Source organism: Anopheles ziemanni, chromosome 2 (genome assembly GCF_943734765.1).
Source record: "Anopheles ziemanni chromosome 2, idAnoZiCoDA_A2_x.2, whole genome shotgun sequence".
Taxonomy (NCBI): Eukaryota; Metazoa; Arthropoda; class Insecta; order Diptera; family Culicidae; genus Anopheles; species Anopheles ziemanni.
The window spans coordinates 61,272,294-61,298,394 of NC_080705.1; the positions used below are offsets into that span (position 1 = coordinate 61,272,294).

Consider the following 26,101-nt stretch of genomic DNA (forward strand, 5'->3'; position numbering starts at 1 on the left):
TTGCTCTTCCTGCTTTCTTTCCTTCGGTGTGTTGGGCCCGTGGCGCGGGAATGCTCTGCGCTGCGGAGTCTTTCGCGTTGCCCTTTCCCGAACACACAAGATGGCAAGAGCAAGCTCGCTTCACTTTGCCTCTTCTTTCACTCTTGGGCTTGGTTTCCCCCGTTCGCCGGTACTTTCTTTTCACTTCCTTTCGGCGGCCCCGGGAATCAACCACCTCCCGTGCTTTTCCTCCCCGCGAAGATGTTTCACTCTCGAACTTGTTTTTCCCTCACCACCACCTTCTCCTGCCTCGGCTGTGCTCGATTGCTTCAGCGCCGGACACGTCTCCAGCTTTCCTGCTGCTGGCTGCTGGCGGTGTCTACTGCGATTCTCACGAACACCAATGTTTGCCTACCTAGTGCCGTTTTTCCTTGCGACAAATTTCCTGCACTTTTCCGCGAGTGTTATGGCACGGCATCATCAAAATCGATGGGTTTATTGGCGCTGAAATGAGGGAAACGGGAGTGATCATTTTGTTTGAAATAAGTTACTGCAGTTTACGGAAGCTGCCGGGATGTCATTTTACTAAGAGGGTTTTGTAAATAAATAAAATATTGTTCATCTAGACCTATCGAAAGCTATTTAGTATCTCAGGCAATCTATGTTATGGCATCTGCAAACGAATTAAATTTACGAATATTTTCAATAAATATGATCGAGATAACATAATACATTTGTTTATTCTTTGAGGGCATAGCATCCTAGCTTGAATGCTTTCATTCAACAAAATCCATTAATATATCTTGTTTGAAAAATGTATGTAAACAAAATGTATGTTTCTTCTAAGGAACGCGAGTTGGCAGAATCTCTATTCACGAAAAGGTAATACAAATTAAGTGGGAGGATAACTTTAATTGTCATTTGTAACTTTCACACAAGAATCAAATACATGGACTTTGAAATGCAGGCAGGAATATTGTGAAACAAAATAACAGGTTTCTGGTGTTCAAATATTGTTAAACAGTTTTTGGATCATGAATGTTTCTCTTGTTTTTTAGACTCTCGCGTACTCAACGCCATTTATGTACATCAGCGTACGCTCTGTTGTGTTCGTGAAAACGGTCACAGTGCGCTTGCTGGTGTGCGTGTAGCAAACTTCCTCCTCGACGTTCAACACGATTGTCTCCAAAACGAGAACAGACTTCGATGGGCTTCCTTAGTTTCGGGGAAAAGAAAACCGTGGCACGAACCTTGGATTCGCTTTGCTGACTTTTCATATCTTTTGTGCGAATTAACACTTGCGGCAAACGTGCAGGCACTAACTGACCATCGACGAACTAATAAATCGAACGCAGGCCGTTCACGCATACACAAACTGGATACTTGATGATGGACGAACGGAAAACAAGAAAGAAAAAAACGCAATTCGCTACTGCACTTTCCTATTTCACACGCGTACTGGGACACAGAATAACGGGAATATCGTAATCTCGGGAGCGCTACGTTACGGGAACGATTTCGCGTACATCACGGATGATGTCCAACGACGACGACGACGAGGGCACGGGTTCTCATCTTGAAAGTTCACAATCGACTGAACAGTTAAGATAGATAGCACTTTAAGGTTTACCTTTTACGTAAAGAAACCTTGATTTGCATTTGACGGAATATGTCGGATTCGAATTTGATCCAATTCGATTCGTTGAAGATTCGTTCTGATCCGGACTTGATCCACATCTATTTAATATTCAATCAAGGAAAGGTAAAAAACAATAAACACAGCTTTAATAGAGAACTTCAGTATTGTTTTTGATGGTCCAGGATCCTCATTTGGGAATCTGAGGCCCATACCAGTTTTGATTCGAAAGCTTCGCATTCCTGCGAAAAAACGATTTTCCCACCAAGATCTAGTTTTTCCATCACTAGACACCGACAAACTGACAGCACTGCAAGCCAAAATATTTACCAAAACATAATGTTTGAAACACCTTGGTTACATTATGAAATGTTTGCTGAAATACACAGTTGCTTGATAACTGAAACTTCCTTTGAAGACAAACAACTTTATGCCACAAAGGTGTTTTTCTTAATTCGTAGTTTTTGCAAGAAAAGTGTGTAGGGGAAAGTGGATCAGAAACGTTGGTTGGTATTTAAAGTTGAAAAAGCAAATTTATCAATAACTTGATGATCGCTGAACCGATTTGCATGTGTGTCCCCTCATATAAAAGGTGTTTTCAAGGCACTTCAAGGCAGAGTTGGTAAAGATATCTCTATTGTTTCTAGTTTTTGAGGAAATTAAATCTGCTATTTATCCGATGGATTCACAATGGCGGCTCCAGCATTGACATTTGTGACATTCACACGAACCGGTACCGGTAAATTACTGATTCACTGACCTTTGCGGGAAAAACGCAACTGCTGTTTGAAAAATCAGTTAAACCTGTTTACTTCACAAACTAAACATTTTTTTTAAAAAAGAGGTGAGAATCATCTGCATTATAGCACAAAATAAAATTTTTATGACGTGAAAATAAGGAATTTTTGCAATAAAATTCTTATTAACAATTTCCAATACGTAATTTTGAATACAGTGGATATCCGACTTACGCGGATAATGGGAACCAGAGAAATCCGCGTATCTCGAATTTCCACGTATCTCGAGTATTGCTTGACACATAGCCTATAGTAGGAGTTAAGAGATCGAGTTCTTGTGTACAAGAGTATTCAAACAACATAAATTGCAACGAACGAAATAAAAAGCGTAAGTTATGCAAATGTGTAATTTACATATTTATTCGTGTGGTTGTGGAATTTAAATCGATGTAATAAACCCAATCTACTGTCAAATTTTGAATACCGCGTATCTCCGAATCCGCGTATGTCGAGTACCGCGTATGTGGGATATCTATTGTATATGTATTTAATATTTTTAGCATAAATAGCAGATCATAAACGTAAATCGCAAAGCCAATCGATAAGCCAAAGAAACAGAAAACAGCGCAACGTTGCATGAATAAATATTAATATTTTGTTTTGAAAGTTCATCAATTCACGTAATATTGTTGTTATTTATAATTGATTGAGAATTTTGTAGTGTTTAATTGAATAACAATAAGGTTTAACATATACCCAAATGTGTTTCTTTCCTATGGTTGTCATCATTATTCAAAGGAAAAATGAAATGCAGATTACTTTTTCATATGTACGGCGTTTTAATTAGTGCGAAATTATTTTTATATTTTGTTAAAAGTGTTGTGAAATTTTCAATAAACATAATAATTCACAACTAAAAATAAACTGCCCGGGAATGTGAAGCATTACGAGGATGCGCACGTGCTCGTCAGAGGTTTCGGGCTACCACCTTGACTGCAGAAAAATAACGCAATAACAAACGGGTACGTTTTAAGCTTTTCTTCCTCTCTTTATTGGCAAAAACACATTTTCGAAATGTTTGTGTCACATAAACATATGATTACCGTGGGTGAATTATCAAACGAATCGATCTCCTGCGGTATCCTGGTAGCTTGCTGACTTACGTTCGTTGTCACTTTACTCATTAGTTGATTTTTGTTTCTTTCTTTCTTCCTTTTGTAACCTCGCGGCCGTTTTCACTAATCATTTTCGTCTGCTTAGTCGTGCTTACAATCAACTGATATGTAACTAGTCGTTATAAATAAATTAGCGTTTCCTTTTGCGCAACATGGCGCAACCTAGTACCCTAATGCCATGTGTGTGTGTGTGTGGCTTGCAACGTTTCAGCTCACGTTGGATCCGCTCGCTGCACTTCCTTCCGCTGCTTATATAAATTATACACACGAGTTTAATTAGCTTTTTCCTTTAATCGTTTCATTTAAAATCACGTGACCAGATAGAAGGAGTTGGAGCTGGCTGATTGAGTGAGGGAGATGAAAACAAGCATAAGGTATGCAGACTGGGAAAAAGGGCAACGGGTTTCCATTTCAATTGTGTAAAAAGTTTCCAAAAAAGCTTGGTCAGCTTGGTTTGTGGTGTAAAAGGAAGGCGCCTCGGCGGTAGTCTCTCTTGTTTCATGATCTTCGGATAAAGTGGTTGACGATGGCGTGGACAGAAGGAAGAAGTATCAGCAGGTTAGATTGTTGCAAATTTAAGTTATCTTAACTACGCAATTACGAGCTACAGGGAGGGGAAGAGGGATGGAGCCTTTTGTTTGTTGTCACTTATCCTACATAGAGTGTGTATCCTTACGACTAACGCTGAAATGGAAAAGCGATACGGAAAGGACGATAGTGATGGTGAAGTCCACAGTTGGTAGATTTTGCTCATTGTCCGGATGTCACCAAATGATCGATTCAGGGCATGCGTGGCAGTGACAGAAAGCTGAAGGGCACATTTTGGGGGGTGAGGGGGTTTAGTAGAGATAGTTGTGTGACGGTTCCTCGGGTCGTCCGCAGGGGCCAACGTGCTTCTTCTGCACCAGCGCCCTCGACCGGCAGTTCTCGATGCTGAGGAAGCACTCGTTCGAGTACGTTTTGCCGTCGGTGCCGCACACCGGTTCGAACTCTTGCGGGCAGATTTTGGAGCAACCCTTGAAGCTGAACGCGGCCAGGCAGCGCTTCATCGGCACCAGGAACATGTGGCGGCCGCAGTTCTCCCGCCGCATGTGGCACTCGTTCGGGTAGAGCTTGTTGTCCGAGCCGCACACGTAGTTGGTCGGCTGCTGCTCGCAGTTCGCCTCGCACAGGGCCGTGGTGGCGCAGTTCTTCAGCGACACCGGCACCACCCGAAGGCCGCAGGTCTTCTGCTTCAGCTCGCAGCGCGACTTGTACGTGTTGCCATCCGAGCCGCAGATCGGACCGGTCTGCTCCTCCTCCGGCGTGCAGCTGCTGCAGTCGGTGACGTCCACCTTCGACTTGAGCTGCGTGCAGGGTCCAATGTGTGCCAGCTGTACGCCTCGTCTACAAGTAGAAAACAACAACACCAACATGACGACAAATCGCCACAGAAACACCCACGCAAGATACGATCACGAACGACGGCAACTTTGTTGCCCTTGCGCAGCGGTACACTTACAGGCAGGTCGCTCGGGCCAGCTCGCACTCGTTGTTGTACGTCTTCGAGTCGGTACCGCAGAGCATGTCCTTCTGGTCGCCGAAGAAGCTGGCCCCGTTCTTCGAGTGCTGCTTGCAGACCGGCAGCGACTTGCAGCGGTTCATCTTCTGCTTGCAGCGATCGAGCGATAGTGCCTGGATCTTTTTCTTCTGCCTAGCGATGGCGAAGGCACAAGGAATCCATGCAAAGGAAGATGACAGGGTGACGATTAACATGCGATCGAAAGCATCCCCGCTGCCCCGACGACTCCCCGACCTACCCGCAGTTGAGCATCTTCAGTTCGCAGGTCGACGTGTAGATGTTGCCGTCGCTGCCGCAGATCATCTGCTGGGCGTCCTTCGGGCACTCGGTCGGGCAGTCCTCGATCTTGTTGCTGGCGCTGTGCGAGCTGCCGCCCGCCCGCTCTTGCGACATGCAGTACGAGATGGGCACCTCGAACACGTGCTTGCCGCAGTTGGACGCACGCATCTTGCAGGCGCTGGCGTAAAGCCGACCGTCGGAGCCGCAGGTTGGGCGGGCCACACGCCAGCAGGACTCCCGGCAGTTGCGTGTGCTCTGGCAGTGTTTGCGGCTCGTTCGTACCTGTTCCGGGAGGGCCCGAGAGAGAGATAGAGAGTGTGTGGAATGTGAAGTGGGGACTCCGATGTGAAGGTAATCGCATACTTACCACACCCTGGCCGCACGTGATCAGTTTCATCTGGCACGTCGAGTTGTACACGTTTCCGTCCGAAGCGCACACCGGACCGTCCTGTGGAGCACTATGGATGAAGGGAGAAGGAGAACGAACAAAATTGCACATCAACTTAGACTTAAAATGGTATTGGGATTATTAAGCAAATATTTAGTAATAAATCCTAATATAAGATATTGACAACAATGTACTCGGACTTTAGGGGAAAACAAGAAAAATTGTTAGTTGAATGTTTTTGAAGTGCATTTGAATTCTAATGCTCCCTCTATTTATCTCTCTATTCTCCATTATCCTATCTTGCACGAATGATTTTTACCAGTCTCTTTGACTTCTCTTTTTAACTCGCTAGCTATAACAATAAAAAAAATCAAATAAATTCGTGGTTTGGTATGCTCGTTTACCATCTTTTGGCTTTTTATTTCATTTTTTATGTACCTCTTCATTATGTAGTCAACAAATGTACTAATAACTTGCTGTTTATGAATTAGAAAGATTTTCAAAAACTACGAAGCTATAGTGTGCTAAAAAGAGCGGTCAAAATGACTGCCAAAAGACTTGGGCCCTGGTTAATTTCGTCTAATTTGATTCTCGGAACTGGTTGAACAGAAAAATCAATTTCTGCATTTTCTGTTTTAGATGTAGTGTTGAATTTAAAGAAAAATTCTTTTTGTTAAAGAATATTAATTTGTAATTTAAAAATTAAAATCATATTAAAATCAAAAATTGCGTGACGGTAAAAATAAATGCTGTTTGGATTCTTGTGTTAAAAACAAAACAGTGTGTGCTTCAAAACATTGTATCTGTGAAAAAACTATTTTCCTATAGACCGGAATTTAAATGCTACTCTAGTTTGTTTCTAGATCTAGAGAATAGTTCATGGTTTGAATAGTAAAAAAAACCGAAAATCCATGACATTTTCTATTATCCTCGATTTTACGGTACTGATGTTTGATAAAAAAAATATTTGATGTAATTTTCATGGACCGAGTGTTGGTGTTCTTTTTATATCCAAGTACATGCTTCAATAAACGAAGTTAAACACGGGAATGAGTATCATAGTATTTTTTAAAACCAATTTCACTCTAAATCTCATAAATTAATTTTTTATTTTTTGGTACAGTGTCATTATTGTAAATTGCTAAAATTAAATTTGTTCGGCATGAAAATTGGTATCATTTAAGGCGAAATGTCAAAATAATAAAAAATAATGCAGAATCCGATAAAACTATAGTAGATTTTACAATTAGAATTATTGAATGGAAAGACTACTTAGAATGTGTCTATGGATCACATATATTTGGTAAACTAATCTGTGCACTGTACATTGGAAAATACAGTTAATGGATTCATTTATTGGACAGCTAATAAGATAACGTGTTAGGGTTCGAGATAAAAGGTTTTATAAAACCGAACTTGTTTAAGTAGATGGAAACCATTCTGCTACACTAGTTTAGTAAAATGCCTCGAACAGATGAACCCTTACCTATTGCAATCGACCGGACAGGACTCACGGATGACGCTGCCGTTCGCGCAAGGACCAACGTGGGCGAGTGACACGGCCGCCGTACCGACGCGGCACGCTTGGACACGCAGCATGCACCGGTTCAGGTACGTGCGCCCATCAGTGCCACAGACCAGGTCCTTCTCGGTGGGGCAGCGATGATTGCAGGGCGATCCCTTCGACCGCTCGCAGCCAACCTTATCCTCCGTAACCGCATTCGGGCTCGCCTTGGTGCAGGTCTTCTTCTTCATCTCGCACTGGTTGGCGTAGATGAGTCCGTCGCTGCCGCAGACCGGCTCCTGTGGGGTGCTCTGAAGCGGGCAGGACCGTGGGCAGTGCGTCGAGACGGCCTTACTCTGGCGACTCGTGCCGTCCGCCCCGAGGTGGTCTGTGTCGATCAGCGAGGGCACAGATTCTGCGAAGGGGAGAGAAAAATAACGTAAAAGACATCAGAAAGGATCCATCACGCGGGTTTACTTCTTTTCGTTCGCTATATTGCCAGTGGTCTGGTGTGGGTTACAAAGTTTGCAAAACCCTTGTTGCTGCATTGAGCTGTCAGTCAGGGAAGTGTATCGGCGTGACTTTATTATCCAAGCTCCAAGCTTGGTATGCAAACGATCGGTGTTATATTAAAACCGATTACGATGCATATCTTACGCCATTGAAGATATGTGTCGGATGTCGGACAGTATTGTTCGCGGTAAACGATAAGATACCTTTAAGTACAGAATATCTTCAGACTCAGAATTAAATAGAAGCTTTTTATTAGTTTATGTTCTACAATGTATTTGAGATTTGAATTAGCTTCAATAATTTCATAACACTTAGTCGAATTTTCTTGGACTTTTCTTTAATTGAAAGCTGTTTTAAAACATTAATTACTGGATATATATCAGCCATCTTATTACCCTTCCGCTACATTTTCCCTATGTTTGTCTTTACGACATGCTGCAAAAACACCCGTTATGGAATGTAAGCGTTGACCTTGCGGATCTTTCGATAAAAACAAGCGGTATTTAGGTCATTTTTCAATATATTCCCTGAACCATGCTGGGGCAGAGTTTCGGAAACAAAAAGGTTTCCTATAAATATCCGACATATCGTTGGACCTATAAGACCACAATTTATTATTTAAAAGATCCCTAGACAAATGTGCCCAGGACAAATAGATTTAATCGGAAAACACAAACACTCTGCCAGCGTAAGGCGATAGCAGGAGAGTTGCTTTTTCAAGCTTTATTAAATGATCGATTGTAGAATTCCGTCCAATCCGACGTTTCTTAACGAGTTGGCATTCCCGGTCTTATATTAGTAACATATTACCATGCAGTTTCGGAGACATTAACACTAGAATCCAAATTGGGGATTCTTCCCAACGCAGTTTTCGATTTTAATATCTCGAAAACGGCTGAGTATTTTTACAAAAAAAGGCTTTTCTTAAAATCCAAAGCTATATCTAAAACAAAAATTTCAGATTTTTGTGTTCGACCAGTTCCGAGAACCAACTTGACTATCCCCAGAATGCTTTTTAGGCGTAATTTTGACCCCGACTTGTAAAACGCTATAACTTAACTAATTTGTTAACAAATTTTCAATTCCGTAAACTGTTACTTTTTAGTATATTTATTTTGTTCGAGTTCGTTTCCTGACCGCTTTATTCGCTAGTTCAGAGTTAACTGAACTGTCTTTGGCTGGATCTTTGTTGATCTATAAATCAGAAAATCCTACTTTACCCCCTAAATGTTCGATGAAAAAATCATTTTAAGTTATCAGAGTCTAAAAAATCTGAAACATAGTTTTTGGGGATGCTCCTTCTAAGATATTTTTTTTATATCAACTCGAAACTTTTTCATTTTTTATTATAGATGGACATTGAACAGTTAAACAAAATTACATGTGTAAGTAAAGCAGAATGTTAAAAAAATATGGCTAAAGTATAGACACTGTAGCGTCTGAACTTCAAATGAAAAAAGTGTATGAGAATATATTGGACACCGTGCAAACCTTCAACGGACCTTATAGTAGAAGATAACTGCTTTTTCCATGTGGTTCCTTACTCTTTCTCGGTCTTGACAATCAAAAACTATAAGAAAAAGATTATATCCTCTCCAGCAATATTTGCTTTAACAGATTTTTAGTTTTTCTTTTTCATAGCGTATGCTTAACGAAAAAAAACGAAAAAAAACTGTAGATTTTATCGCAAACCAAAATCCTATCTATTATTGGCGTAGGATCATCATTTGATTGCCTTTAATTTCCTCGATCAGTTCGATAACATCTTATAGGGCAGTTGAAACTTCTGGGCACGAGAGGGACGCTTTGCATTCCATTTTCGGTCCATCCTAGTGACACTTTTCGTAATCTGCAGTATTATTGGTTCTTTATCGTTTGATCTTCATTAGAAAGATTGGTAGGTCGATTTGGTTTTTTCTTCTTTCTTTCAATTTTTTTTCTCAAGGCGCCATTAAGAAGATCGCTGCCAGCAGATACGATCAGGAGCGATAAAAAATTAACAATTTTTTACGAGTTTCTAATCTTCTCCCGAAACCCATTGGGCTTTCCTATTCGACGGGCTAGCGGGGTTGGTTTCTGGAGGAATTATCGTAACCTGCTCTATCCACACATTAGTTTGCAAGGCCGCGACTTTTTACGGTCCAGGACCACCCCGGGGGTAGCAATTATGCAACCGTGAACCCCCGGGGGGCACCTCCACACTCTGTTGGTTGCCCTAGATAACGTTTTTTTCATAAAGCTAGAATTTGTTTCCCGGCGTTCGACAAAGGCAAGAGTCGATTGAAGTTGATCTTAGGGTGAAATGAAAAAAAAAACCCGAGCAACAGTGATCGTCTCCACAGGCAAGAATGCCACCGGTGCTGCCGTAACCCACTTCCATCCGTAATTGGGCTAATTTGGAGTCCGAGCGCACCCATACCCCATGGTATTCCAGCGGTATCAACCGAGAACCACTGGAGCAACCGTTCGTTTGGCCATCAGTGCACGCATTCCGTTTACCAACAGGACTGGCCGATGTTCCTCGCAAAGGTCTGTGTGTTTTTTGGGGATTCATTTTTTCATCCATACTACTTCCGCTCCAACGAAGGTTGCACGACTTCACTGAGTTCAGTATCTATAAGACCCCCTGGATTTTGTTAGTTTTAGGTAAAAAACTAATAAAATTGCCTTTAATAATAATCCAAAAATATGGAATGTACCATGACGTTGCAAAAATCGTGTGATAAAACGTTGAAAAGATAGGCAATTATTGTCCAGTTGCTAATAGACTAGTTGTGGAGTTGCGATCATTGAAAAAAAAAACTCACTGAAAACAATGTTCTTGGCCACGATTATGGGATAAGTATAAATTACGCCGACAAAAGCAACAATTTTGTTATTTTCCCCTGAAAATGATAATATAAAAACAGAAATCAAAGTTTTCCATGTGAAACTCTTCATTTAATTAATTAAGAAAAATGAGAAATTAAGAAGAATTAAGAAGAATCTTAGAATCGAAATGTTATTCAACTCGGGGGTTTCCATTATATTTTTCCCTCATACTACACACAACTTATCAAGATGTTTGGCTTTCATCTAGAGAAAATAATAAAATTCGTAGAATGTAGAAAATTACAGAGCATTGGCGGATCTGAGATCCGACAAAATATCGTACCATAAAGCAATGTCACTAGCCTAACTAATCTAATAATAAAAATAACTCTTACGAACTGATTTACATTTGCTGGCTAATAGCATAGATATGATGATTTAGGGACTGAAGCTTTTTTTTATCATTTGATGGGTGCTATTGTTGAAAGTAGTTTTGAGATTTGTTAAGATTTGGTATAAGGTGATTATATTACATTCTTGGTACAGTAAAGACCAAGGAAAATCAAGGAGAAACTCTTAGTGTAGTCTTAAGGAATTTGATTTGTACTTTTGGTAATTTGATTTTGTAAAGCTGCGCTCAATTAGACCATATTAGACAGCCGAAAATTATATGAAAAAGCTTCTGACCTTTGTATAACAATAATACTTGGCTGGAGTACTGTGTAACCCATCTTGACTAATAATTTATGACATCGACGTAAGACCCTAATCTAATCTAATTGAAGTACTCTTGTACTAATTGCATGCAGTGTGTAGTCATTTAATTGATCATGCGCCAGAAGATAAACTGACGCGGGAAGGGGAAAAAATTCCTCTAAAGATGGTACTATCGGTCTTGGTTGCGCTCCTCGTTTGATGAAAAGTCTTCTCTAGAGGAAGGGGAATGAGTGTGTTTGATTGTTTCATTTCTCATGGTACGTACCTTGTGTACATAAAGCTAAACCATCCACCCGAATGGCAATGGGACGCTATGGGGCGTGTCGTCGCGTGCGAAACAATCGACACGACACCCGATTCCGGGAGGTAGGTTCTAAGTATGCTAATTAGGAGAGAGGCTCGAAGAGTTCGCAACGAGTCCGGAAGGAAATTGGTTGCTGTACGATAACGAGTTCTCAGTACTTCGGAGGCGAAAAGGGGGAAAAGAAGGCTTAACATCTGAAGCATGCCTAGTTTCTCGATTAATTCGAACGATCGTTCGGCGGCTCATGTAAGGCATGGATGGCCTCAAGTACCGACACGCTGCACGTGGGGGTGCTTTCGGTTGCGAACTAGATCCCATTGCACCAGTGATCCCGATTCCATTGCACCCGCCCTCTCTTCCCGCGGCCGTACCCTTCAGGATGCAATCGCGTGCGAAACGCGATCATTATTGTTCACGGCGATCCCTACCCCAAGCGACGATGAAAAAAGCGCGCGCGCGCGCGCCCCATTTTCCATCACCCGCGCGAATTCCGGGATAAAACATTATCCCGCCTACCTGCAGTTGTGCACGGGAACGCTGATGCATTCGACCGTGGTGTCCAAAGGTGGGATATGAGGGGTGGATCGGGTGACCGAACACAACCGGGTAACCGCTAAATTATATTCCTCTACCCATTCCGCGCGAACTGCAAGGTCTCCGGCAACTAGAATGCTGCTGCACGGGAGGTGGTCTTCTCCTTTCGTTTGGAGCACGGCACAGGGAGACGGAATGCCCCCGAAGAGTGTTCCGCTTCGAAGGGCGTTGGCGGGTCGCAATCAAGTCGCAGCCAATCATCCCGACCGATGGGCTGACCCATATTCTTGGGCCCCTTGGTTGTCTAGGACGTTATAGGTTACACTCGACGCCGAAGGTTCGAAATGTGGAGCAAAAACGACCATTGAGCGTCGGATTTTGCAGAGCTGCACGGAAAATGGCACACATCATTTATTGCTATTATATCGCGCGCCAACCTCGCCACGGAGGTTCAGGCAACATGCCGAACCGTGGTACGGCCTTAAGCCACTGGGAATGTGTGATGTATCCAGTATGCCTTTTGTTCCACGTGCTCTAGTTTAGTGTGCACGGATATAGGTATCGATTGCAGAACCGTCAGCTTCCTCTACCGTAAATTATGGTCTCGGATGTTTTTGTGCCCGGTAAAGTATGTCATTTGCGCAACAGACACTCCTCGAGGGTTTGAATGTGGATTAATTCTCGCTTTCGGTGATTGAACATCGTACGATATGTGGGACTGGAATAGTGTTGTAAGTGATGGACCTTCAGGAGCAAGAGGAAATGTGCGTCAGGCAATTTCGGATGAGTGAAGGTGACGATACCTCAATGCCATGTTCGCTGTAGTATGTCTACTAGTAACAGATTGTGGTTATCAAAAGAAATACCGTAATCAATAAAGTCCATGCACTCCGAACTGGAAGATATAAACTCCTCGGGTTGATACCGATCATACATCCACTCGTCGAACACAAATCGCCCTATCGAGCCACTTAGAGCTACTCCCTGGAGTTGCCCCCAAAGGTACTCGTGGACCTTCCTCCATTAGCATACTACATTGTAGCGTCGCGAATAAGGAATCTCTTCGTTAGGCAAACAGCGCCAACGCCTAATGTCTCCATTTGCAGGCGAAGGAATGTTACGGGCTTGGTCGACGATCCCGGGAAGGCGGCACCTGAAGTGCCAAACATGGACCGCAAAGATGCCTGCCGACAAAAACGTGGTAAACGTGGTAACTAGCTGCCGAGCAGTGGGGGAGGGTGTGCATTTGAATGGATCTCCCCGCCATCGTCGGCGAGCGATAGGGACTAACACAATCAATTCAGTGAAACCGTCAGCTGAAAAGGGTTCCGGTTTGGTGTGCGTCCCGGTAACTGTAGGCTCGTTTTCTTTAAGTGCCCCTTAGGGGCGTAGGGGGCAAGCGAGGAACGTAGTGAGAGTGCATTTTCACGCCATGCCAATTTGCCAACCGTGTGCGACTGAATGCTGACAAATGGCGCAATGGTCACCACGACGTGTGCCACCAGATCGGATGGGTTGGTTTTCTTGTTTTCCATTTTCGAACGGACCGGATAGGAATGTGCGGGAGGAGTTCGAGGTCCTGGAGGAGGATCGAATGCAGATCGGACTGGTCGTAACGGTCGTGACTGAGCTATGAGATGTGGTAAAGAAGGGCACAGGAAAGTGGCTGCCTCATGAAAGCGATCCCCCGTGGAAAGCTGTTGACCCTCGGTTAATCCCTTCGGTAAACGATACCCGATGATGCATATCATATGCACCGATTTTTTCGCAGCACTTTCCGTTTGACAAATGGCACAGTATATTAACAGGGATTACCGCCAACAGCGGAGTGCGGGACTCTAATGAAGTCCGCACGCACATACTTTCATCAGATCCCGTACATCAGACGGGTCGCGGGATCTTGTAGTCCGGTACTAACGCTACGGGATTCACCTGCCAGTCGGACAAGATAGATGGCGCACCGGTGGGGAAGGCATAAATCAACACTAAACGCCCGAACGGAGTGAGATGCCACCATAAACGCCAAACGCTTAAAAGCCGTCTTTAGGAAGAGAAAGTGAACCTTTACTGGAGCCCGCGGAAACTGATGATCATGATCGTCACGATCCGGTTGAGGTCAGGCGCTCAGGCGGCCGTGCGCCAGTTTTGAGGAGATCCCCTAACTACTTCCCAGGTTCCATGCATGCCTGTCTCTCTCCCTCATTCTCTCTCGCTTCCTTTCTCGGCTCCACCCTGACCCCTCCGAGGTTAAAACGGTAAGTGAATGATGCAGCAGGTAACGACAACCGGCTGCGGAAATGCGTGTCTAACGGAGCTAATGGAGGGGGGAGGGATCAGAGTGGGGGATGCAGTGTTCGCGAAAATGCGCAATCTGCAGACACACACACGTGCGCACAGACGGACCGAGTGAGGCAAGCAGGTTAGATTAATGAGAAACTCGTCGGTAAACGAAACGATATATGTGAGTGTGTGTGTGAATGTGATGGGAAAGAGAAAATCCATTTCCCGCGCCGAAAATTGAATTCGCTCGACGGAAGCGGAATGGCGACCTGGAGGGCAGGTACCTGGAGATGAGTTCGATTTGTGGCTTAAGCGATTGTCGTTTGGTTTTTCCATTTAAGGTTCTCGCTTCGCTACGATAAGACTTAAACCGTCGCGGCGCATCCCGTACTAAGCGTTATGAGCAGTTTACCCGTCGGTTTTCCACCATCGCTACGAGCGGTAAGAGGATTTCCCCGAGGTGTAACGTTTTGCTGGCCACTGTGGCGGTGTCCTCCTTTTCGGTCCGAACACTGCGGCTCGGAAGCGTAGGTAAATAGCCCCGTTTTTCGGGCCAGAAGCTACTTCATCATGATCATCAGTGATGCGCGTGCGCGTGCGTGAGCATCGTGATCGTGGTGTCCGTGCAGCCGCGGCCGGGTGGAGGAAGTAGAGCGAGCAGGGAATGGCGGTTCTCGCGTTACTCATCATCCGCTCGATTCCAATCCAGATCGCCCCGTCGTAACACTATCATAGAGTCTCGCAGGGGCAAACCGTACTTCTTTCGCGGAGGAAGTTTGAAATCTTTTAATGTGCATTCCGGGAGGGGGTGTTTTTAATGTTTCGAACGCCAAACCACCAAATGGGGGGGAGGATAAACGGGAATCAGCAAAAAAGAAAAGCAGAGCAACGCAGGACGGCATGGCTCGGGCGCACGCACGTGCGACTTTTCCACCTTCGGCCGGGCCCGTACCACCACGGGAAGGAACGATTTGGGGCGGCACGGACCAGAATGTGTTATGGACAGTTTCACTTAACGTCGGCGTGAGAGTTATGTGTTCCGTGAGAAGAGATGGTTTTTTTACACTTAACGGCGTTGAGGTGACGCTTGCTCTAGCCACATTTGAACGAGAGGAGGAAATCTCGAAAGCAAATAAAATGTCACTTCGTTATGGGAAAGTGTGTTGGCAAGATGGATGAATCCGCGAGCTGCAGAAGATTCAATACGAATACATACGGAGGAAATCCTAAAACCCAATGAAACGGCATTGAATTTTGAAATGCAAATAAAGTACTGAATTGTATAGCTTTTCTTAAAAACTAATAAGATGCATTCTATTCGATTTTCAACATCAATGGTGAAGTTTGTTTATTGGCAACACATAATTTTGAATGGAGTTTTCCAACGCAAGAACCAAATCATAATGCATACCATAAGTATGAAACCAGTTACAGAACAAAACGTGGGCAAAGCGCAAAGAAAAGAGGCATTATCCGCTCATCTTTTTCCCGTATGAATGCGATCAAACGAATGCCTCCGGTAATACAGTCTGCATCAACCAGCCCACCTTTTTTGTGAACTCTCTCATTGTGTTGGGGAAAAGGTGGAATGAATGCGAATAAGCAAAAAAAACAACAGAAACAAACGCATTATGTACCAGATTCAGTTAATACCCACATCGGGAAACGAAAGGGATAATGAAGTTGATAAAATGCCCCCACATCAGTGCGTTATTAAACGGCGGTTAAAAGGAATTATGTGTCAGATTAAGAGCCGATTAAACGATTCTTTCCACCCCGCCGGGCAAATAGGCCCATCGGATCCTCATCCTGTATGTGGGAATGGCGATGTATTATTGTTAAGTTTTTTTGTTTATCTGCATTCAGCTTGAATTTTTTAGCTTTTTCTGTTCGTGAAACCCGCATCCTGTTTCGTACAGTTTATGCGTTGGACATTTTTGCACATCCTCCAAAATCAGTTTTCTGCTTGAATTAGAGTTCTTAGCTAGCAGCATTTATCTTCCACACAGTTTCCGCAACGAAAGTGCAAAGATTAAAGGAAGAGAACTGTAAAATGCCAACATGTTTTCTCAAAAAGAGAATGATATCGAAATATGTAAGTTAGCTTTCCAAATTAAAACTAAATCAACTAAAAACGTCAAATTATACAACATAATATTTCCTTCAACTGGCAAATACGAGGCCATAAAAAAGAAGACAGTATGAATCAAAGAGTCAGAAAAACGTGTAAAAAGAACACAAGCCGAAACAAAAACAAACGGTGTAAAGTCAATTAGTTAAAAATTTATCAACATCTTGGAGACACACTGCAAAACAATCAATTCACATGTAGAAGATGTGAAAGGAAAACACAAAGCACGTAAGCAAGACGGGAAAATCAAACAAGCAAAGAAGCGAAACGGTCGAAATCAGAAATGGCAAATTTTGCTGCTCACCGCACAGTTGCATCCTTCCCGGTCGTTAACCTCAATTACATGGTGCAAATTGAAAGAGAATGAAAAATCGGTGAACCCGAATTAAAAATGGGTATCCCAAAGCGGCGAGCGCGTCAATGCAAAAACCGCACCGTCGCCAGCTGCAAAAAACAAAAAACACAGCTCCCGATGGAGTTGACCACGGCTCGAGAGGAACGAACGATCGGAGAGAGCAACAAAAACATGGATGGAGCAAGGAAAAAGAAGAAATAACGCATGGGAGAGAACTTTGACGAGAAGATGCCCTCCGGGATGTTCCCGGAGTTGAGGAAATCCCTTTCCCAACGCAAACATAAAAAAGGAACGCGACTCCAGTCGGGGCCCTTGCCCTTGGCCACCCGATGGCACCTGATACCCTCCGGTTGCGTGGCCCGAGGCTCGTCGCGAGGTTACGTAATTTGTGCGATGTGCGATAATTTATCTTGTTGCCGGTTGTTGCTTTCCACTGCTCCAAGCCGTCGTCGCGTCGCACTTCGGTTCCGCCGATTTCTTCTCATTACTGTCATTGCGGCTTCTTCTTTCGGCTTCCGCGCTGCTCCTGCTGCTGGGAAAGCGAATGCCAAACTCCGTGCGCCCAACCTGTGACTTGGGGTCTTCTTCCTCAAACATGGCCGTCGGAGGAGGTGGCCTCCGCGGGAGGGAGAGAGATCTCTCCCAAAGAACCGCTGTGAGCAAACGACGAACCCAGTGATCAATTTACACAACCGTGGCGCGCTGTGGTCACCCGAAGTTTGCCCCCTGTCGCTCTACCACCGCCTCCTCGTACTCCAGTGATCGCTATCCTCAAACATTGAAGTCCACGGATTCGAAGCGGAGCACCCCAGGTTGAATCCACGAAGCGATCGTGTGGTTTTCCACGCCAAAGTCGCCATACCAGACGGCGGATCGTGCTGGAGGGGTGTCACTCCAAGAGACCTACACTCCACCTCCCCCCACACAGTACCACTCCGCACCTTAACCCGTCGGTGTTCTTTTCCGCCCGTGGCGAAAAACCTCCCGCCCAGCCGAAGGGAAAGCAAATTAGCTAATTGATTTAGCTGCTAATGAAGCCCGAACCGAACCCGGTGGAACTGTCGGAGTCACGAGGTGTCGGTTTCGGTGGTGGTGCAGCTGGCCGTAGAACTTTCCTGCGGAAGCGCGTGCGGAGGGACGGTGGACAAGGGCGGCAGCGGCCCTATGCGCAACACCCTTTCGTGAGGCGCCCTTTTCCGAGACCGCTGGGACGGCTCTGGACGAGTAACAGTACATTTTTGTTCGTGATTCCTTTCAGCCGGCCAGAGCCGGCAAGATAATGATCGGAATCTGTCCGTGTTCGCGGCGTTTGGTAGCGCGTGGCCAGGCAGGGTTTGCGTGCGTGTGCGATTGCGCAACGACGGCGTGTTGGAGCGTAAAATCGGGCAAATGTGTAATCCGATGCGCTTGGGACTTGATGCTTCTGCTTTTTTTTCCCCTCTCGTGTGTGTTTCTTGACGTCGCACATGCGGTTTGCAGGACTGGTTATCACAACACAAAAATTCTACGTACGCACATAGAAGAAACTAATTAAAAGATTGAACAGAATTAAATCAAACCCAATTTAAAAATTGTTCAAATAAGTAGTGTAAATGTTCCTTAGTGATGAATAATTGATATAATTTAAACTACCTACATTCCCGTGACACTTAAATTTAAACAACAAATAAAGGAAAATATAACAAATTTTCCCATCAGTGGACTTCACAGGAATACACAAGCACAAAGTTTATGGAAGTTAAATAGCTCAAATAGGTGGAATTTAAACTGTAGTTTTTTCAACAAATTGGTTTTGTTGAAATCACCATTTTTATCGAAAACTATAAACGATCAAAAATCTTGTTACAAATTATTGAATCATAAGATTCTCTTTTAATCAATGGTTTGAAGGTAAATTCTCCAAAGCAAAAGAAATAAAACGAATCGATAACAATTTTTATCTTCAAAAATAGGAAATCTTGCATTAACAGGAATTGTAAAGATTAAACATTTTAAAATTGTTGGGAGATCTTGATTTAGTGAAAAAAACGAGCAACTTTTTAATATTTTGGATTATCTTGGCGAAGGAAAAACGTTTATATTTTTTTTTCAATTTCCAACGTAATGATAAAGTGTTATGATTTTTGATTTTTGATTTATGTTGATTGATTTCCCGGAATGAACAGCAATTGCATAACAATACATTTGTCAGGAGATGTGACACTAAAATTAATGCAAAATGTACGAAACTTACTGTTACTTCATTTACATATATTTTTTGCATTTCTGCATGTCAAAACGCGCGAGTAAAATCATTGCAGACGTACGTTGGCTGGACCCTTTCCAGTTCCGCTTTCATGTCGGACATAAATCATAATCGATATCGTTCGCACCGATCAACCAACCGGTGGCAGTGACCCTTTCATCGTTCTTTTCAATTTATGTCGCTTGGTTGGATAAAAAGAATGGCGATCGCTGTTTGTCTGGTACAAATTGAATTTCAGGAAGCGTAGCGTTAGCTTTTGTTTCGTTCAATATTTATTACAGCATCCTGCTTTTTCAAGAACCGGAGAAATGGTCAGTGGGAAATGGTTGTAGGCCGTTTGCGTACGATCGCCATCGCGGGTAAGATCGAGCGGACGCCGTGGGACAACAAGACAGATTGTCGTGCAATAAATCATCATCGTCTTCTCTGCATTTCTCACCGTCGTCCGAGTTCGCGCAAGTTCCGTTTTTTCGTGCAGCGGGTTTTTTTTTTTATTCAATTAATGTCGATACACTTTGACCGGCGATCGGTCGTTGCCCGCGCGGTGCAGTTGAATTTAATGAAAATACGAAAATAAAACATATACCGTTGGACGCGCGACAGCGAAAATCAATTTCGTATATGTAAATAATTGCCCTCATAAGCGATTCTGGCGGACGCAATGCGAAAGGTCGGTGATGCGGAAGCGGTTTGCGTCTCAATGGTGGTCATTACCCTGCGGTTATTGCTGTGATCTGATGGGCGCGATTTATTTCGGCCACCAGAGGAGGAATAAGGAAAAAGTACCTAATTTTCTTCCCTCGCGACTCTTGCATTCATACTGTCGAGCTTGTTGTTTGGTTTTCGCGATAAGCGTCCCATCGTATTTGTGCTCGCGGAAAAGGTGAAAATAATGGTCCCCATTCATCGATTCGGTTCACTTACGTTTCTGGAGCAAATCTATATAATTTAACCGAGCCGTTATTTAATTGGCTTAATAAATATTAACCGAAAGGGATGGCAAGTATGTTTACCTGAGAACGAAAACACAAAATTGATCTATCTTTCCTTTGATCTGAAAAAGCGGGCTCTTTTCGACACACTTGGTTCGCTTGGGGCATCCAATTTCCTTGATGTGTGTGCACTCTGATTCGCATGCCCGGCAGCTTTCGTCAACGTATAATTTTCGCAAAACCTACACCACGCGAATGGCGTCGCGGCGATGATCAGGTGAAAATTGAAAATTATAATTAAGGCTTGCAGGAAACTCAGAAAATAATCTTCGAGCATTTCACTCCTCGCTTCAAAGAATAGCAACTGGTGGTTTTCTGATTACATCGAACATGAAGTTTCCAAAATATTAGTATACAATATAAGCTATTCATCTGCAGAGTTCTGTTCCGGTAAGTGTTTATTTTCTACGAACATAAGTTTACCAACTTTAACCTCTTCAAAGTCCTGGCAAGTTGAGAAAATGGCTGAAAATTGGTCACACTGTTTTGTTGCATTTTTTTTTTTTTTAGTTTTTGATCTAGAACCGAAGAAAATATAATATTTTCGTTAAAATGTTGGGATTTGTTTTATTAAATGATGGTCAGTTTGCTTATGTATTATTTGTGATTGAGATCAGCAATAGTTTGTCGATAATAAGCAAAACTTTGCAATTGCATCGATTAGTGTTAAATATATGAATACAAGTTTACAGACATGTTAGAACATGTTTACGAAGCAGGTACACTCGAAATAAACGACACGCAATGAAAGGAGACACAAAACGTGCGACAAAAAACTACTCAAAGGCAAAACAGTACAAATTCCATTATCTTGTCCGAGCCAGGCAAAACTGTGAAGGGGTTAATTTTGTAAATTATCCCAAATTATACTAAATTCTTTGAGAAAATGCTTATCAGTACAATGAATTGTTTTTCAAAAGAACGTTGCCGGAGGTTTTTCAATATAATTTATTTTTATAAAAAACAATTTGCAAGTGTTTTCAAACACGAAAATTAGAGAGATAAATTTCATCGATGGAATGCACGTTGGGTTGCATTTTTCATGCTGTATGTCTAAATTTGTATGCATAATTTGTGCTGTTTTCAGGCAATTTATACGTTTACAAAAAGTCACGTTTTCCTAAACTGACAACAAGCTAACGGAATAAGCGTGGCAAATGCGTGTAACCTTGCAAATTGGATGTTTACCAGCACTTGTTTACCAGCACGAGACATTTGCACTTGTGCTTATGCCCTAAAAAAGGGCTTAAGACTATAAATTCAACAGCTTGCATTTTATTTTATTAGTCCGAGTTGGATGTATCCTACATACTTTATGAATCTTTAGGCAAGATTCATTCATATGAATAATTCTGCTAAGATTCATTCAGATTGATTCAAGAATCTTTCGGGACTCGCATCTTAAAAACTTGAATGAATCTTTTGAACCCTTATGTACCTGCATGAATCTTTCATGATTCATCATTCTTTCATTTGATCAAGGGAGCAAAAATCAAGGACTTTGGGTTTTACTTTTCTGTTCTTTTAACGAAGCAAAGAGGCATTCAGATTCATAAATCTGAATCGAAATCACACAATTCTAGAATACATGGAGCAAATATATGTGACATTTCAGTTGGTATATAAAGCTGGTCGAATTCGCCAGAGATTTAGAATCCGACTGAATCATCCCTCAAATAATCACACCGTAAAGGACACTTTAGTTCGATCCATTATGCTTTAATGGTGGGAAATCATTGTGGTTTAGATTAGATCCACGCGTGAAATAAATCACACCACCTCAGATGATATTCCCGATTCCTTCAGCCGGGCGATAAAATGATTAATTATACGACAAACCATCAACGTTGCCTCGTTCCTCTTGCGGTCGATTGGTAGGTTTGATGATTGCGTCTTCGTCTCGAACACATTTGATGGCTATATCTTAGGTCAGTGCACGGCTTCTCCACCCATGGGAATTTCGACTCAGCTAGCTCGATCCATTTGCAACGTTCCTCACCTTTTACTGCCCAACATTCTATCACCGGCGAAAGTGGTTGGTCTAAGCTTTACCCCGGAGATTCCAATCTATATCTGTCTGATACTCTCGCACCCTTATAAACCCTCGGGAGTATCATGGGATGGCAGCCAATACGAACCTGCAATAAAGAAAAGAACAAGAAACAAATTAATAAATCGTTCTACAACATCGCGGAATTTCGCGGTAAAACAAATGACAATGCTAGCGAACAAATGATCGGCGGTGAAGAGTGCGAAAGAATCGGCAGAAGGGTAGTAAATGTTTTCTCTCGTTGTTTAGCCAACAGACTCTTTATTTGCGAAGGGAAATAAACACCAGAATGTTGAATGGAAAATGGCGTTGCAAAAACCGAAACAGCAAACCAAAGCAAAGGGCAGGAGACCATAACGTTGCAACATAAAACATCATAAAAAGATGATTTTATTTGGGCAGTAAAAAAGTTTTGATAAGAGTTTTTGGCCATCCCCTTCGCGGTCCTTTAACATCTCGTTCGTTTCTGCAGCGTTGCCAATGTGGGGTTCGGTTTGTCGAACTTTTCCCTCCATTCGCGCGCGTGTTATGATTTATGGTGCGTTGTTCTTTAGCGGCCGCTGCCGTATGTTATGTTTTGACGCACGGAAGGAATGGACCCTCGTTTGCGCCATTTTCCTTTGACATGACTGCTGGACTAACAGGCCCGGTGGAGGAAGTAAAGTTTAGACGTGCGCTGACGCCGTTGACCTTTTGCTGGTCGGCTCGCGGAAGCACGCTTTATTTTTAACCAAGCTTAAACCACACATGTTTGGGGTTTTTGGTTGGAAGGGTGTACCAAAACAAGTGCACTCGGGTCTGCCTAACGGATGCGTTTGGTAAACAGTAGCCGGTAGTCGGTGGTTGCCGTAAAAACGATGTACACGGTGAATCAGGTTCCCATTAGTTCCGCGCCTTGCACTGATGCATGGGTCACCAGTCGAAATGTCATCGACGGTAGTGCAGGTACTAGCTGTCATCGTCGCGAGCGTGCTTGTGGTGGCGATTGGGCCAGTTAAGACGGCCACAGTGGCACAGCTAGATCAGTGGCTCAATCCCATAGGACAGTTTCCGAACGAGTTTATGTACGAATTTTGCGCCCAAGACAACCCCTGTGAGCCGAGCTATTTGTGCGACTTCTATGTGTGTGACGAGGAGGAGAAAAACGGAGCCACGAAGGAGGATTGCGAGGACGATGAGGAAGAATGGGATGAATCGTACGATTCGGAGGATTGTGATACTACATCGACAACAAGTACTACAACACCTGCTTCGACAACAAACACTACTACAGCTGAGACGACAACGCTTTCGACAACCTCGACTACTCCAGAATCGACGAGTAGTGCTCCCTCATCGACCACTACTTTTTCGACTACCTCGACTACTCCGGAATCGACGAGTAGTGTTTCCTCATCGACCACTACTCGACGTCCGAAAAAGAAAAGAAAACACGCTGCGAAAAAGAAGAACGATGCCAAGAAACGTGATAATCCTAAGGATAGCGAAGGTTCGACACCGGGAGACCATGTAGAAGAGAAAAATGATTCAAAGGCGAATGAAATATCAGAAACGAAAGGTGATTCAGAAGATAAGAATAAGGACAAAACAAAGCTTGATTCAGAAATGAAGGAGAGTGTTGAAGCAAAGGATGATCTGAAAAAGAAGGATGTCTATGTACGTCTATTGTGTAAATTGGCGAAATACAAGAATCCCTCGAAATGCAGAACGCGATGTAACAGTACGACTACTACGACCTCAACTACGACACCGGTGGCTTCGATCCCAACAACAACGGTGTCAGAGACTTCCACTGCAACTACATCGGTTACTATGGAGACTTCGACAACGAGTTCTACAGTATCATCTTCGACAATAACTTCAACGGTTCCTATGGAGACTTCGACACCAACTTCTACAGTAACATCTTCGACAATAACTTCAACTGCTCCTATGGAGACTTCGACACCGAGTTCAACAGTAACATCTTCGACAGTAACTTCAACGGTTCCTACAGAGATTTCGACATTAACTTCAACATCAACTTCAACAGTAACTTCAACTGTTCCTATGGAGACTTCAATACCGACTTCAACAGAATCAACTTCGACTCCAAGTACTACAGTTATTCCAGAGACTTCCACACCAACCCCAACGGTTACGACAGAGAATTCGACACCAACTGCAACGAACACATCGGAGGCAACTCCATCGTCTACTACTTCAACGACGACTTCCTGCCCTTCAACAACGACCCGACCGTACGATACCGGCAAGAAGTACTGGCGACCGGCAAACGCTCGACAGCTGACCCGTTTCCTTCACAGTGGACGTGCCCCGGAAGAGGTCTACCGGTTGCTTGAGAATCACCTGCCGCCACTGTCTCGGGTAGGCCGGAGATTGGCACCCGGTGCGTCGAAACGCGAGCTTGCGGTATCGTCCGAACGTAATGCCGCCCGGAAGTACCAACTACAGAAGGATCTGGAGTGTCAGAGACGTCCCTGGCTACGGCGGTGTAAACCCGGAGTTCGAGCTGCGGCATCTAATGTGCTCTAGGGTGCTAGGCGGGAGTAGGCTAGTGGGGACGCTTTCCCGTCCGAGTGCCATCGGGAGTCTTAGGCTATTAAGTGGAGCCCTTGCAGTCTTGCAGATTGCCCTTTTAGTCGTAGGTAATACTATCGGTTAGACATGTAATAAAGATTAAACAATTGATGTACAAATGACGATTGCTGAGTTGTTGTGAAACCTTCTATCAACATCCGCTCGAGTCATTAGTCGGTAACGCAGGAGGAGGAGGATCAATCTACCCAAGCAAAATGATACTTTATTTCTCCAAGTCGTCGAACACTGGGTCGACCTGTAGTTTTTCCTAAGGTTTGAACATCTTCAACCCAGAGACGGCAGTCTGAGCTCGATGTTATTAGCATAAATGACGCCAACGGTAGACTTGATAGGCGCTACCGGAGCCTCTTACTGATTCGTTCCGTAAGGAATAGGTCCACAGGCACTCGGTGAATCGATGCTCGATCTTAGTCGCCGGAGGCTGGCCTTTTTGCTAATGAAGGTGTCTTACGATGGCGATAACGATTACCGGTTAGAACTTTCTTTGCGTAGCGCGCAGGATATGGATGCCTCGGCGGAGCGGTTCTTTGGCCCCGCGGCGACACGATCGATGACCGTGATACCCTACCCCATTAGCGAGGATTGCCCGAGCTGGAGAAGCTCCTGGTGGTTGAGGATGTAAGATTTATTGACTGATGAGATTGAGCTTAGATTTTTTTCACCCAATTCCGAGAACAAACAAAAATGCGCGAGGTAACTGAGGATGAGAGACACTTTATGCGATGGTTGGGGGGGGTTTACCCAGGGCAGGGAAGAGGAATTAACGAACAGCGTACCACCAACGATGCCGGTTGCGTCGATCGGCATCATCAGTGGAGGAAATCCAACGGGACCTTCGGCGAGACCTCTTGCGATATAGCAAACAGTGCAGAACGGAACCTTCGGTCCGTCCGACTCGGATGCTGGAGGTACTTGGAAGTTAGCGTGGCTATCTTTTGCCAGTCTGGAATGTTGTTTGAAGTGAATCAATATTTTCGGACAAATTAGTCGACGCACCTACGGGCTGCGGGGAACAGTTATTAGCTCCCGGACCGTTTCCCGGGAACTGCGAGGGAATAGAAAGCCTTTCTAATGACTGTTGTTCTATGGTTGAAGTTATTCTTGTTTTTTTTTATTACATGATCGGGATGAAGCTGTTACAGGCCTTTTGACCTTTTGCTTCCAACTTCCAGCTTTCAACGGTTCGCGCCGTTCTTCTTCCATTCCCCAAGTGCATCCAAATTGTGCGGGACCACAATGTAACACTCGAGGTGTGAAAGTGCAGACCGGTCCCATTAGGTCGTAAAGCTTTCTGGCTGGAAGAAGTTTC

At 43.8% G+C, this 26,101-nt stretch overlaps 1 protein-coding gene across 1 annotated transcript in view; it reads right to left on the bottom strand.

The window, feature by feature from the left end:
- Positions 1-4,366: 4,366 nt before the first annotated feature.
- Positions 4,367-26,101, bottom strand: part of LOC131281152 (agrin) — a 50,163-nt gene continuing 28,428 nt past the window's right edge. The window contains exons 2-6 of the mRNA XM_058310412.1: positions 7,242-7,674; positions 5,735-5,825; positions 5,327-5,649; positions 5,029-5,220; positions 4,367-4,913 (exon numbers count right to left, since the gene is read on the bottom strand). Coding sequence (XP_058166395.1) covers positions 4,367-4,913; positions 5,029-5,220; positions 5,327-5,649; positions 5,735-5,825; positions 7,242-7,674 — 1,586 coding nt within the window. The remainder of the gene's footprint in view (positions 4,914-5,028; positions 5,221-5,326; positions 5,650-5,734; positions 5,826-7,241; positions 7,675-26,101) is intronic.